Consider the following 14,315-nt stretch of genomic DNA (forward strand, 5'->3'; position numbering starts at 1 on the left):
TGTGCAGTTTAGTTTCATGACTGCATGCTGTTTCTCAAATACCATGTTATATCATGTGGTATCTTCCTGCCAACTTGGTTACATATAAGAATTTTCGAGTCTGCAATAACGTGTCTGAGTCTTAGAAAACTACATTTTCTATTATACCACCTGTAGTAGTTTTCATGTACCATGTGGAAAATGGAATTTGTCTCACCTCTGTAGTTCATACCTCAGGTAGCAGCATGATTCCTCACTAAAAATTAGTTGGATTTTAAAAAAATGTTAAAATACTAATAAAAAAATAAATTATGTAACGTGGGTGAAATCAGTAAAGACATATTGCAGTAATTACTCACTATGATTAGTGTAAATTAAAAAAATATTAAAAACCTTTAAGTGGGACACGTACCTGCAATCCTAGAAAGATCATATATGATTACATTATTTCTCAAGTAATGGTATTATAGATCTTGACCTCCCTCTACCATCTGCTGTGCACTGCAAAACACTGCAGTAACCCAGGAGAAAAACAACATAACAGGCTACATAAAGACTCAGCTCTGTGTAGGCCATTTCTTCAAGAAGAGCCTTTTCTGTACCTTTGCATACACTTTGCATGATACTGTAGTGCTGCACAGACCTGAGGCTGTTCTTATTTGGCCTGAAGGAGTCTGTAGTTGCATAGCTGGGCATAGGACATAAAAAAGCATGAAATCACCTTTACTGAGGAGCCTCAGCTAAACTGAATAGACTTCAACCAGAGCAAATGATTTGTCTCTGCATCTCAGTTCATCATGGCATGTAAGAAGGTAGAGTTATGCATTCAAAACACGTTTCCAGTGTTCCTGTTGCACATAAAGCCTGAACTGTGCAATACCAGATATTTTGTTCACCTGTTACTATTTTCCACGGTGCTCATTTCTGTTCAGATACTTACTGTTGTTGCATAGCAAAATGCTCTGGTATGCCCATGTTCAGGAATAGGGAACCTCTCATGGACTTCCTGGAAAATTAACCTTTTATATAGAGAAAGAATGTGACCTAAAGGGAATTATTTTCTGCACACTGTCTTTGCTTAATGTCTCATATCACCAGTATGTTTATTCTTACTGTTGCAACTATCAATAGAAGGGCTACAGGTAGATCTGGTTTTTTCATACTGGAAGAGTCGAGTCAGTCACAAGAGATGGAATTAGAAGAAACTTGGCACGTTTGCTGCACCTGTGTGTGCTCAGTCTTCCAGGATTAAATAGGAGACTTGAATCTTTTGGGCTGATGACAATCTGCCGCCTCACACGAGCAGTAAATTCAATTTTAAAATGATTAAAAAGGGATGAATGCCAAGCTGTCTATAAATGTTAGAAGTATATCAAGTGAGAGTGTTCAGCCTTTCTTTGAACAGCTTCTGCAGCAAATTAAAGTTGTAGGTTATCATTGAACATCTTTTCTTTAATTGGTTATGACAGAGCCTTTAAAAGGCTGTCATAGAGTTTTCTGGATTGTGATTGCTCGTTCTGGAGAGGAACGTAAATAAACTGGAGGAACTTTCAGATTGCAGGAAATGTCCAATTCATCGATCTTTCTCACCAGAGAAAGACCTTTTTATTTTTTTGAATTCAATTTTGGTTGATTATTTTTTTCAAGTCTGATTTTCATCTCCTCCTTGCTATCCTAATAGCCAGCAACCCCAACACGCACAATAGCAGCGACCCCCATTCAGCCACTTCCACAGAGCCAGTCAACACCAAAGCGAATCGACACTCCCAGCTTGGAGGAGCCCAGTGACCTTGAGGAGCTTGAGCAGTTTGCCAAGACTTTCAAACAAAGACGGATCAAACTTGGATTCACTCAGGTGAGACTGCGTACCTTAGTGCCTGCCAGTGTGGAACCTGAGGTCTCATCTTTCAAGTCTGGAGGGAGACTGCAATTCCATCTTTTCCTAGGAGAACTTGCTTAAATAGGGTTATGCTCTGGCCTTTATGTAGGGGATTTCTAAGAAATAACAGAAAAAGCCATACATCCGTCTTACTTCCCTGTTGGTTTTAAAGCATAGCCATTTTCCCAGCAGGAGAAAACGTGCATTTACCAGCTCCAGATGTCATTGCATGTGCACTATTCATTCTATAGGATGTGACATGAATGGGACAAAGCACTTTAAAGCTGCCTTCAGAAGTACAAAGTTCCAAAAATCATACAGCACAATTAACTGCTCTGTGTGTTTAAAAAGTGTATCACATCTGTGCAGTTGCTTTGGATATCAAAGGGTTTTTATCTCTCAAGTGTATTTTCCTATTAAACATCAATGATTTCTATATTTAATGCTTTTGCTAAGGTTCCTAAACAAAACCTGAAAGGACTGTCACCTTTGAAGTTTTCTCCTTACAGAGGTGAACTGGAGTTGTGGTTTGTTTTCGTTTGTTTAAAAGCTCAGAAATACCCATAGAGCAGAAGAAAAGTAATCTTGAACCTAGTGAAAATGGTTGAATGGAGAGCACAATTAAAAGTACAAAGTGCATTTATATGTTCCGTTATTCTGTTGAAGGGAAAAGCTGCTTGAATCCAGGAGTCCTTTCTTATTAATATCAAAATGAGTTTTTTCCCCCCTGCAAAATTAAAATATCTGTCCAGGTAAACAGTTAATTTTGGCAGGGTTCTGTGGTTAAGCATAAGCATGTTTTTGCTTAGAAGAAAGAGTATGCAAAAATCAAAGTATTTAAAAGTCTGAGCTCAGAGCAGTCAGTCCAACATACATGATTTGTTCTCCCCCAAGAATATATCTGCTATAGCTGAAAGTATGTGCTGAAATCAGATTTATTTTTCTGGCAAAGTCTTAAATGTTTGAAAAATCAAAGTTCATAACGAAAGTTCCTGGCAGCATCTTAATTATAACTCAAGAACAGAATGTTCTTAGTCAAATGAAGTGCATTTTGCTGACATGTGTGCCTCCTTCCCTCCGTTCTTTCCACTAGAGGGAGGCACAGAAATACGAGTGATGGACACACACAAAAGCCCGAATAGAGCAGAACAGAATAGAGTAAAATACAATAGCTTTCCCATAGCCTGACTGAGGAGGTTCATGTAGATCTCTCGTTATTATGTTTAATCTGCCCTCCTGTGAGATGATTATAAAGGCTCAACTGGACTTTTTAAGTTGTATCTTAACCCTTCGTTATTGACCTTGTTGTGAGTTTTCATGGTGAGGAAAAACGAACACAACTGCTCAGGCTTCCATTTCAGTATTTGCTTTTGAGATTAAAAAAGGGGAATCTTGAGAATGTGCTAAAATTGCATTTGGTCATTCCTATCCTACTCTGAGTTGGTATGTGTGTAATTAGGCTGTTCTAATAACTTCTACCTAATTGCATAATTGGATGATAATTAGAGACCCTGATTACTTTGGTTTCCTATAGTTGGATAAATAGACTGCCTTTCAGAGGATAAAAGAAATTTATTTCCAGTGGCAGTGCAAGCTTTTTCAGACTCATGCCACCCCTGCATCTCAAAAATAATTGTAAGATTTAGTTTGCATTGCAAACTAATCACTTACTACATTCTGCTGTGAACAATATAACACGTTTTGAATTTCATCAGTTCTGTCTCTTCTCCCACCCTGAAAAGTGGGTGATGGATTTAAATCCTTCTGTTTGTTTCCCTTAAAAATATCTCCATGTTTGACATACAGAGACACAATGAACATACTGCATCTTAGCATGATTGCAGGCCTGTGACTAATTGCTTGGTCTAATTCAAGCTACGTGAGTGTACTTTTTAGACAACGTTATTTTTATTCTGTAAAAGATATTACCTCTGCTAGTCTATCTGAGCTTCTTAACAGACCAGTACACACAACAATGATGTATCTTATAATCAGTTGCAGTTCATTACCAGAGCTTCATTCAACCTACAGAGTAGATCAGATGTGTGTACAGTGCCTTTATACTCTGTTCGATCCATCCTTTCAGTGGTCCTTCCTAATATATAAAATTCTCATCCCTATATGTAAATTCCTTTGCCTACAGCTGAAATGCTGCCACCTTTTGGCATTGACAAAGAAATGGCTAACTATTCATTTTAAATCAGATGGCAAATGTTAGTAAGAACAACATAAATACCAGAATTAAATTTAGTTGGGGGACTGGAGCAAATTTCATAACTCTTTCCTGCCAAGACATAAATCAACTTATCTCTAAAATGGTTTACATAGCCAGGTTTTCTTCTTCATAAACCCAGCAGAGCATCCACGTTACTCTTCTTGGAATGATTTATGAGTTTTAAAATGCACAGAATCCTGGCATATAAGTAGAGGTATAAATGTGAATTCCCACGTGTTTCCTCTGATTGAAGGGCACACAAACCAATTGTTCTGGTCCTCTTCTAGGAAGGAAATTGTTTTCTTTGCACAACCTGCACAATTTGCGAAGCTTATCGAAGGTTGTTTTCTTCCTCACTTGTGTGTGGCCACTCTGCATGCTATTAGTGTACTCACACCAAACTGTGGGTGTGGATCTGACCTGAAAGAAAGGCAAGCTTTATGCACAACCCAACTAACCTATTTGCAATTAAACTCCACTAACGAAATGCTCAAGCTTTTCAGTCTCTTCTTCTAGACTTCTCGTACTTTTTTTTGTGTGCTAAAAAAATAAAAATCTAAGTAAAACTACTTTAGATCAAACAGTGTACTTGAAGTATAAATATGCTTTTTTCAAAGGGCAGGACCTTCCAGCTTTAACAGAAAGCAAGAAAATGCTATGGTGTTTTTAATGGCCACAATCAAGAGCAGATTGATTTTTTCTTTTAAACAAAACTTTCAAAGTATATACTACATAGATAGATAGATATTAGGATAAGTAGAATGTCTTATAGCTAGCTAAAACTGGGTTTTGAAAAGCAGTAACAGATATGAAGAGGTGAGCATCTGTCTGTAAAGCTCCTGGATAGCTTTTTGGCAGATGGGTAATGATAGTCAAGACTACAGTTAATCATTATTTGAAATGGTTCAACTTCTTATCTGCTTTGAAATATGCATCTGTTGGGGAGAAGTTTGGCTTGAACCTCAGAAGATACTAAAAGTTCAGATAAGAATATTTCTGCATCTGTTTAACTGTGATATGTGTTTGCAGACATCTTTTCAAAAGTGTTTTCTAGCAATTTGACAACATGAATTCACTGCATATCTGCTTATTTGAACTTTTTTTCTTCTGCGTGAAATATGCAGAAACTTAAATCTGCTCCTAAAGAGAACTTGGCCATTTTTTTTATTTTAAAGAACTAAGAAAAAAATCACAAGTTAATATTCAGTGGAATGTGCTGCTCAGTGATAATGCTAAGAAGACAAAGCATCAGGGATTTCCTGGAAAGAGTTACATGGTTAAAGTGACTGAAGTTTGACATTTCTCTATGATTATTGCTTTAGCATGAATCTTGGTAGCACTGAGAAAGCTTCTGTGAAACTGAAATCCCACACAGCAGTGGAGTCACTAAGAGAACACAAGAATGTGACAGGATTCCTTGCTTTGGAAGTACCTATGTCAGTGAATCCCTTTTTTCTCTTTCTTTGTCCAGGGTGATGTTGGGCTCGCTATGGGCAAACTCTATGGAAATGACTTCAGCCAAACTACCATCTCTCGCTTTGAAGCCTTGAACCTCAGCTTTAAGAACATGTGCAAGTTAAAGCCACTTCTGGAAAAGTGGCTCAATGATGCAGGTGAATGAGTCTGTGTATTTCTTCACCAGCCTACCAAAGTCAGTAGGATTCGGAAAAACTGCTTCGTTGGTGCCCTTATGGTTTTATGAAGCTGCCAGTCTTTGTAACTGTCCATGGGACAAACAAGGGTGTAGAAATAAGGGTCCATGCTTCCCTTTCCATGTGCCTGTATGCATCCAAAATAGTTCCAGTATGAACTTCCAGAAATGTGTTCTGCAGACAGATGAGTAATTGCATGGGATGAGGTACAATATGTGTCATGGTTTTCCTCCTTCATGTATGTTAATGCATATAACTTCTAATCCTCTTCCAGCTTTCTTTTTCAGATGTGTATTAGAGAGAGGTTTGCATGATTTGTTGTTTCAGTAGGCAGAGCTTATTGCATCCATCTCCTTCCACACCCCTATGTGCCTTCTTTTAATCTCTCTCCAAGGGTCCATATAAATACTCTCTTTCTCTCAACAGGAAGAGTTTTTTGGTGGGTTAGGTTTTGCTTTTTCCTTCCTGTAATTTTTTTTTCTGGTATATAAGTTATTCATTATGCCAGTGTTGGTAGTGTTCTTTTTTTTTTAATCTCCCACCAGCAAAAGGAGCATGTACAGTGGTGCTAGGTGTCAGGATAGAAAGTGTTCAGGAGTTCTGTCAGCCAGATTTTTCTTCCAAGTATGCAACTGTACATGGTATAAAACTGATGGGTATGTTAAACAGATGGCAGGGATGGTGTGTGCCTTTCTATTTTTACCGAAATGGAGAGAGCTTTATGCTGGTGCCTACAGTATTCTCTGAAATTTTGAAAGTAATTGCATGCAGTGTTGAAAATTTGTCCTGCCTTGAGAAAAGGAAGTGTCATTCTGTCGTGCTGTCAGGGGTTATCTTTAGGTATCTAGATCTGTGATAGAAAACATAAAAATCTCCACACTGAGTGCTCTAGCCCACAGGCCAGTGATCCCCACACCTTCCAGCAACCCTGGGTGAGTCCAGTGCTGCAGGGAGTGTTGTCGTTTGCTTTTCCTGCCAGCCTGAAGAAATACTTGGATCTGTAAAGTTAAGGACTCTAAACGGTGTTGGGGTCCTTCGCAGCTTGGAAATGGGGAACCATTGTCTCTGGTTCTGACTCAGCTTCATGAAAACCTTTGGAAAAAAAGATTCAGATGACTTCAAAGGCTATTCATTTTACTTTTAGGTAAAAGCAGGGAGGAAAAGTGTACTGATGGTTCCTTCCATTACACTACATGGGAGTGTTGTAGGATTTATTGTCACAGAACTCAGCTTGTTCTGACAGGTTTCAGTCTGAGGAAGGGTTTCAGCACATTTATGGTGCCATTACAGGGGAAAAAAAATCTAGAAAATACTTGTCCATTTGAGTCTACCAAAATGTTGTTAGGCATTGTGAACTTTGACATCTGCTTGCCACCCACAAACCCCAGGACAGTGAGGGAACTCCAGGCATAAATTCCCTGTTTAAATTCCCTGCAGGAACTTGTCGGTTGGTTGTATTGCACTTCCTGCTACAGGGTAGGGTTAAGTGTTCTCTCTTTGTTGCTCTGTGAAGCCAGGAAGACAGGATTAGGGGTTAACAGCTAGAGCCCTGGTGAAGCTAAGGAGGGGGAGCTGCTTGCTGTGTAGACTGTTTGGTAGCACTGTATGTCTGCTAAGATGTCCAGAGAGAAGAGTTTGAACACTGTGAAGCTGACTGCAAACTTCTCTTTCTCTAGTGGGTAAAAGAAAGTTCAGGCTGCTCAGATTTTTTCATAATTGCCTGTAACTTTCAGCTCTGGCTCATGGATATCAGTTACTGCTTTTTTTCTTTAAACTGGGACTTGCAGTGAGTCAGTGTAGAGTGGAGTGAGATATGGGAGACAAACTTTGTATGGGTGTTATAAAAGGGTAGCATACAGGAGCAGAGAGCACCCTCTGGGCTTACTTGTAGCTTTTTAGTTTCAAGTGTATGTTGTAATTTGTAGATATAATGATTAATACATGTGATCTTCATAAATCTCTCTGTATTTGGAGTAGATACAGAGTGGGTCTTAACATACCTTGCACAGATGAAGAGCACTTGCATTAGACTGCACTGCATTCAGAGAAAACCTCCTGATCTGTGTTACTTTCTTCTTTTTCAGAAAACCTCTCATCTGATTCAACTCTCTCCAGCCCAAGTGCCCTGAATTCTCCAGGGCAAGGGATCGAAGGCTTGAACCGTAGGAGGAAGAAACGCACCAGCATAGAGACCAACATACGTGTGGCCTTAGAGAAGAGTTTCCTGGAGGTCAGTGATCCTGTTGCTGTGCTCAGCCTTTGAAGAAAGGAAGAAACTTTGGTTAGCAATTAGAGCTGTTAGAGTGACCCCATTACTGTGCTATTTAGGACGGTGCTAACACTAAACAAGGTGAATACAAAAGCTGTGCCAAGAAGCCCATGTCAGTGTCTGCTTCACACAAACACACACAAACCCCTTCAAAAAAACTCATCGGTTCTTGCAGTTTGCTGACTTTGTGATTTTGTATTCCAGTATGCTGAGCAGTAAATCTAAACATTCCCCTTTCTGAGGATGGATAAATGGGGCAACAGTCTATACATATATAATGTGAGGTTTTTAGCTGGAGGGCAGAAGCACCTATTATGGTTTGTCTCTGCTGATCTACCACTGATCAGGTTCTGGACCTGAATCACCCCATCCAGATTTCTGCCTACTGAAGAAGAGGCTACAATGTAAAATGTAAAATGTCTCAAGGTAATTTCACAGCTTTTCAAGCACTGTTTCCTTTCCTCAGAACCAAAAGCCTACCTCGGATGAGATCGCCATGATAGCTGACCAGCTAAACATGGAGAAGGAGGTGATCCGCGTTTGGTTCTGTAACCGGCGCCAGAAGGAGAAAAGGATCAACCCACCCAGCAGTGGTGGAACCAGCAGCTCGCCCATCAAAGCAATTTTCCCTTGCCCAACCTCACTGGTAAGAATTAAGAACTGTGTTGGCGAAGTTCAGTCAAAGAGGTAGCTCTGCTCTGCTCACTGTGGAAGTTACGCATGCTGCACCTTCTTTGTACAGCAGACTTGTTCTCACATATTTAGATTTTACTGGCATTTTAAATATTCCACTTGGAAACTGTCTAAGATAATACTTAGAAATCAGGCACTAGTCAGGCTTCAGTGTGGGTGTTTTATTTAGTCAGCTCATAAACAAATATTCTGACTGGCAAATTTGCACTTGGGTTTATTGCTTTGAACTTATTTCAGGTAGTGCCTCCAGTTTATATCTGGACCTTCCCTCTAACCCAAATTTTTTTTTTCAAAATAATAGTAATAAAAAAAAACGTTTAACAGCTCTACCCCTCCCTTCTTGTTTTGGCTGCTCTGATAAGTGAATGAGCAGCAGCAAAACGTACCATGAACTGGAACAGATTGCCCAGAGGGGTTGTGGAGTCTCCCTTGCTGGAGATATTCCAGAACTGTCTGAATGCAATTCTGTGCCATGTGCTCTAGAATGACACGGCTTGAGCAGGGAGGTTGGACCAGATGACCCACTGTGGTCCCTTCCAGCGTGAGCCATTCTGTGATACTGCATCGTTTGGAGACTTACATGATGCAAATCCGTTGATACCATTGTTGTCACTTTTAGTCAAAAATTATTTATATAAAAAAAGGCATGGAACAAAGAAACAGTTTAGCTAATACTCATGTTATTAATTTCCCACACTTGTATTTGCCTCAGGTAAACACAAACTTCATGAAAATAAGAGTAACAAAACACATGCATCAAGGTTCCTTCAGCATCTTTGCTACCAATACCCATGGAGGTCTGTTTTCATAAATAGAAACAGTAGCTATTAGATTTCATAGTAGCTATGCTAATAGGAATGTGGTGGAATTTATGTAGTCTGTAGCTGTCCTTTTGTAGTATTTATTCCACCCTCATCACCGTAGTAGCTAATATCTTCCAGTACTTCATTAAACCATTAATTTTGGTGATGTGTTATTCTTTCCCCTCATTCTTGTCTCAGGGTGTGTGCATGCAACCTTTTGTTTCAGGGGAAGGGATGTGTTAAATGTACTTAGTCTCTTTTTCTATTACTCTTTATTTTTTCCCCAATTGCAAAGCAAGGTTGCATGCCTTGCTGCCAAAGCAGGGAGATTTATGGTAGTGTGTTCTAGGAACTGTGCAGGTTCACTCAGACTGCAACTTAAAGAAGCTTTCCTACAGAAATTTCCCTGTTATTATAATCTGCCATTGTATGTGAGAATTTGAGGTGTGAACCATGGTCTCCCTTTTACCAGTGATGTTTCACGAAGCATTTTCACTCATTGTAAACTTCTCCTAAGACTGTGCTACGGCTCAAATGGATGTTCCAGCCCTGCTGCCCCCAGCCTTCACTGACTGTGTGCTTTGTTGATTCCTTGTGTCAGCTCTGGAGATTGTGTCCATAGGATGCTTGGGCTTAGTGTACTAGTTTGACTGCAAATTAGCCATGTGAGGAACAATGATGAATTTTCCATATGGCTGGATAACCAGTGTGAGTTGCAGCCTGGCTGCACGAGGGCAGGGGCCCTGAAGCAGGATTGGAGGGGAAGGCTCCTTTTGGTGGCAGCCTGGTTTTGCATTGGCTGAAGTCAGTCACTGTGACCACGGGGTGAGCTGTATTAATTCTAGGTCATTCCCTGCCCTGAAATATGGATTGTGACCTTGGCCTTAACTGCTGGCTGGACAGATGACAGATGCGACGTCTGGGCCGCGTTAGTGGGAGGTGTGCTGTGTATCCAGCTCCTCTTTATCTCATGCACTATTCCAGATAGGCAGAAAGCTTTTAGATCTGTCCCAGTTGCCCCAGTCTTGTTTAAAATGCATGAAGCATTTGACTCCCTATAAGAGGATATGCAGCATGAGAGATATTTCTCTGATAATAAACTTAAGGTAAGAGAGGGGAAAGGAGGAATGTTTTAAGCCTATATCCTTGGCTACATTCTCTTGGGCAATTCTAAAGGATTCATTTCTCTCATTGATGTATAACAGCCTTCAAATATTACTGTTGGACACCATTTCTTGTCCATAAAAAGCCCTTTCTCTCCTTATATTTCATTTTTCCTCATAAGCTGGTTTCTCCAGCCTTAAATCTTTCGTGTTTATTTGTAATATCTTCAGTTTATTGTAGCTTTCTTGTAATAAGCCATCCACAAGTGAAAACTGCATTTGTGTGTTTTAAAATCCAGAGATCTTTCCTCTGACACAAGGGAACTTATCAAAGTAAAGCTTATAGTTTGGTTGAGTAAAATTGAAATGTTATTCTGATTCTCCATGTAAACACATTACCCTAAATACCTTTGGTAATGCTGGCATTTACATAATTTTATCATAGAAAGAGATGTGGAACTGAAAAGATGTTTAAACAAGAAAAAAAAATGCAGAAAAATGTATTTTGTAACTCTTTCTATAAGAATGACTCTATTTAAACAAAGTGCTCTCCTCGAAGGAAGGCAGAGAGAGAGAGAGAGAAAGAGAGAACTAACTTGCAGTCTTGAGAAAAAATGGATATATCTCCTTTCAAATACTGAGTTATTAAGAATAAAGATATTGCTTGTAATTAGAGAAGGTATTATGGTTGTTCCACTGAATGATAAAGTAATGGAAATACAAATAAGTTAGTTAATATGCAGTGTTTTCCTTGATAACTTCCTCAGCTGAGGATGGGAAGAAAGAAATCCAGCTCTAGTAGCTAACTCTGTCTGTCTTTGAGCAGCTGAGCAGTTTTATTCGTTTTTGACCTCCAGGTGGCAACCACGCCAAGCCTTGTGACTAGCAGTGCAGCTACAACCCTGACTGTCAACCCCGTGCTCCCTCTGGCCAGTCCTGCTGTAACTAGTCTGTCAGTCACAGGTAAGGGCTGATTTCTCCTGGCACTACATCAACCTCTACCATTTTTCCCTTTTTATTCTTAAAAAAAATCATTCTGTGTTGGTCACTGGTATCCCAGGATGTTCTTGTCATTGTTCCTTGTTATTCTGCTAGGAAACTTTTATCTTTGTGACTGTTGAGTTGACTTTTCTGGGGGTAAAATCACAGGTGATGCTGAAATGAAACACTCTGTATTCCATTGCTGGCTTCTAGAGCTCCTCAGCCTTTTGCTGGGAAGTGTCACTTCATTGCAGTCCAAGCTTTTCATTTGAACCCCTGGTGCTTCTTGGTACTGCAGAAATGTGTGTTTGTGCCTCTCTCAGTTGGGTGTGCAGCTCTGTTCAGGTGGGCAGGGGGTTCTGTTTAGCCATATCTGTGTTTTGTACTGGTCTAACCAGAATCAATCTTCCAGGCACAACAGAAACCACCTCTAACAACACGGCAACAGTGATTTCAACAGCACCTCCAGCTTCTTCAGCAGTGACATCACCCTCCCTGAGTCCTTCCCCTTCTGCCTCAGCCTCCGCTTCAGAGGCATCCAGTGCCAGTGAGACCAGCACAACACAGACAACCTCCACTCCCTTGTCCTCCCCTCTTGGGACCAGCCAGGTGATGGTAACGGCATCAGGGTTGCAAACAGCAGCAGCAGCTGCATTACAAGGAGCTGCACAGTTGCCTGCAAATGCAAGTCTTGCTGCCATGGCTGCTGCAGCAGGACTAAACCCAGGCTTGATGGCATCCTCACAGTTTGCAGCTGGGTAAGGATGAATTTTGCATGCCCCTTCTTGGTGAGGTGAACAGAAGAGGGAAGGAGGATTCTTGGGATAAATTGCTGTTATGTGTCACTGTTTTCATGGTGATTCTGGTGCCATTTATCTCAAATTCTGAAGGTTTACTCATAGGTGGTAATTTGCCATTCCCATCAATGTACACAAATGTTGTGTTCACTTTAAAGGTGAAAAAGCTGCGTCGCAACAACGTTATTTGATAAGTCGTTCATCCACTGCAGAGCTTAAGAGCTGCAACTTACCACTGAATCATAGAATCTGTCCAACTAATTGTAAAATGGAGAGAGTGCCTAGACCCACTTCACCCCTCATTTCTCCATCATGAGCAAGAAATTGTTAAAAGATGCACGATTGTTGGAGTTGTAGGTTTAAAAATGTTGCTCAGGCAGATGACTCTTGGTCTCTTTAATTCCTCTTGGTTTACAGATTTCTTATCTCAATTTGGGAGAGGATGATAGCTCTCTAACAAGAGGCACTTTCCACAAAATACTCTACAAAAATATTTTACAGCAACAACCAATACAAGTCATGTATTTCCAGTGCCTGTACTTGTCACTAACCCCTCATGGAGGGAAAACTAAAATCAACTGAAAATAGTCTGTAGTCTCTGGTCTTTCCTTCATCCCCTTTTATTTGATTTTAAATATGATGTTGTATTTATGAACAGTGACAACCTTTTATAAAAAGTAACACTCTTTCCCTTTTCCCCTTCTTCTGTGATCTTGCTTCCTGCAGAGGTGCCTTACTCAGTCTCAATCCAGGGACATTAGGTGGTGCTCTCAGCCCAGCCCTGATGAGCAACAGTACACTGGCAACTATTCAAGGTCAGTAGTGTTCCTATTAATGCATCTCTGTCATACAGCTTCAGTTTACAGGCTTTGTTTTTCTCTGCCAAAGAGTGACTTCTCAGCACTGGACATAAATTTTATAGGAGTAGAGGTTTTACAAAATTTAAATGTGTATCACAGAGATAAGAGCAGGTGCAACTACAGAAAGGAATCAGATGTGTACGATCTTAGGGTGATTTACAGGAGGCACTTAAGATATTGAATGTGTTGTAGAATTTATTTTGTTCTCCTCCCCTCATTGGCCTGTATCTCTAGCGGGTTAGAGATTTGCTTTTTATAGCTCTTGAGCAGACTTGCACCATTCTGAGGTCTGTTAGGAGGGCAGTTCTCAGCAAGTCTTGATCCTGAATTCTTGTCCTCTTATGTATTTAAAAAGAATCTACAACAAAGATCCTGCCTCCTAAAGTCCTTATGGAGAACTTTAAATACATAAATCCTCGTTTAGAAGAGTAAAAATTTATTTTAGGAGTGCCAGATGTGGCCAGAAGTTACCACTGACTTCAGAAAGAGTTGTTCTCAGTTCATAGTCTATCATAGTACAAGAGGTCTAGCTAAGCTGTGTGTTCAAATATCCCCTAAACTAGCTGAACAAATCTTGTTTCCAGGTACAAGAAAGAACCATTTCATAAAGCGTCAGAGACAAATTTAGGAGATCATAATCTAAGGCAGACTGAACACTAGACAGGTGAGAGTAAGTTGCAACAGTGGTTGGTTATATGTCAACATTCAAAATGTTACACTCAAGGTTACATGACCTTCTCCCTCTTGTGATAGCTGTCATTTCACAGGAACACTCATCTCAACCCTTTCCAGCGCAAGCTGGTGAATGTACAGGCTCTCTTTGACAGGAAACATAGATCACTGTTGTGCTTAAAGGTCTGAAGAAAGGCACAATGGGGTTAGCCTAGGAGCAAACAACAGAGACATTTTAGTATCTGCAAGGTCTTGTCTGATTGATATTTAAAAAATAAACAACCTATGATGAGACAGCCTCGTTAGAGGTGCAGAGAGCAAACCTATCAGAGAAAGGAAAATGCAGAGCCCCCTTGCTTTTAGGCACATTTTGCATTGTTGTTTACTGCTAATGTTATCTCCTCCCTGCTCG

General features: G+C 40.1%; 1 protein-coding gene across 9 annotated transcripts in view; it reads left to right on the plus strand.

Annotated features, from left to right (window-relative positions):
* Window positions 1-14,315, plus strand: part of POU2F1 (POU class 2 homeobox 1) — a 129,245-nt gene that overhangs the window by 89,136 nt on the left and 25,794 nt on the right. For 4 of the 9 annotated variants that reach the window (XM_027692601.1, XM_027692602.1, XM_027692609.1 and 1 more), the window contains 7 exons: window positions 1,661-1,834; window positions 5,545-5,686; window positions 7,810-7,955; window positions 8,461-8,640; window positions 11,451-11,556; window positions 11,987-12,332; window positions 13,098-13,186. In XM_027692601.1, coding sequence (XP_027548402.1) covers window positions 1,661-1,834; window positions 5,545-5,686; window positions 7,810-7,955; window positions 8,461-8,640; window positions 11,451-11,556; window positions 11,987-12,332; window positions 13,098-13,186 — 1,183 coding nt within the window. Of the gene's footprint in view, window positions 1-1,660; window positions 1,835-5,544; window positions 5,687-7,809; window positions 7,956-8,460; window positions 8,641-11,450; window positions 11,557-11,986; window positions 12,333-13,097; window positions 13,189-13,816; window positions 13,902-13,984; window positions 14,313-14,315 lie in introns of those variants that run through there. The other 5 variants (XR_003535724.1, XM_027692607.1, XM_027692606.1 and 2 more) reach the window with 3 other exon arrangements.

The sequence above is a fragment of the Neopelma chrysocephalum genome, unplaced genomic scaffold (assembly GCF_003984885.1).
Source record: "Neopelma chrysocephalum unplaced genomic scaffold, ASM398488v2 Primary Assembly neopelma1_87, whole genome shotgun sequence".
Taxonomy (NCBI): domain Eukaryota; kingdom Metazoa; phylum Chordata; class Aves; order Passeriformes; family Pipridae; genus Neopelma; species Neopelma chrysocephalum.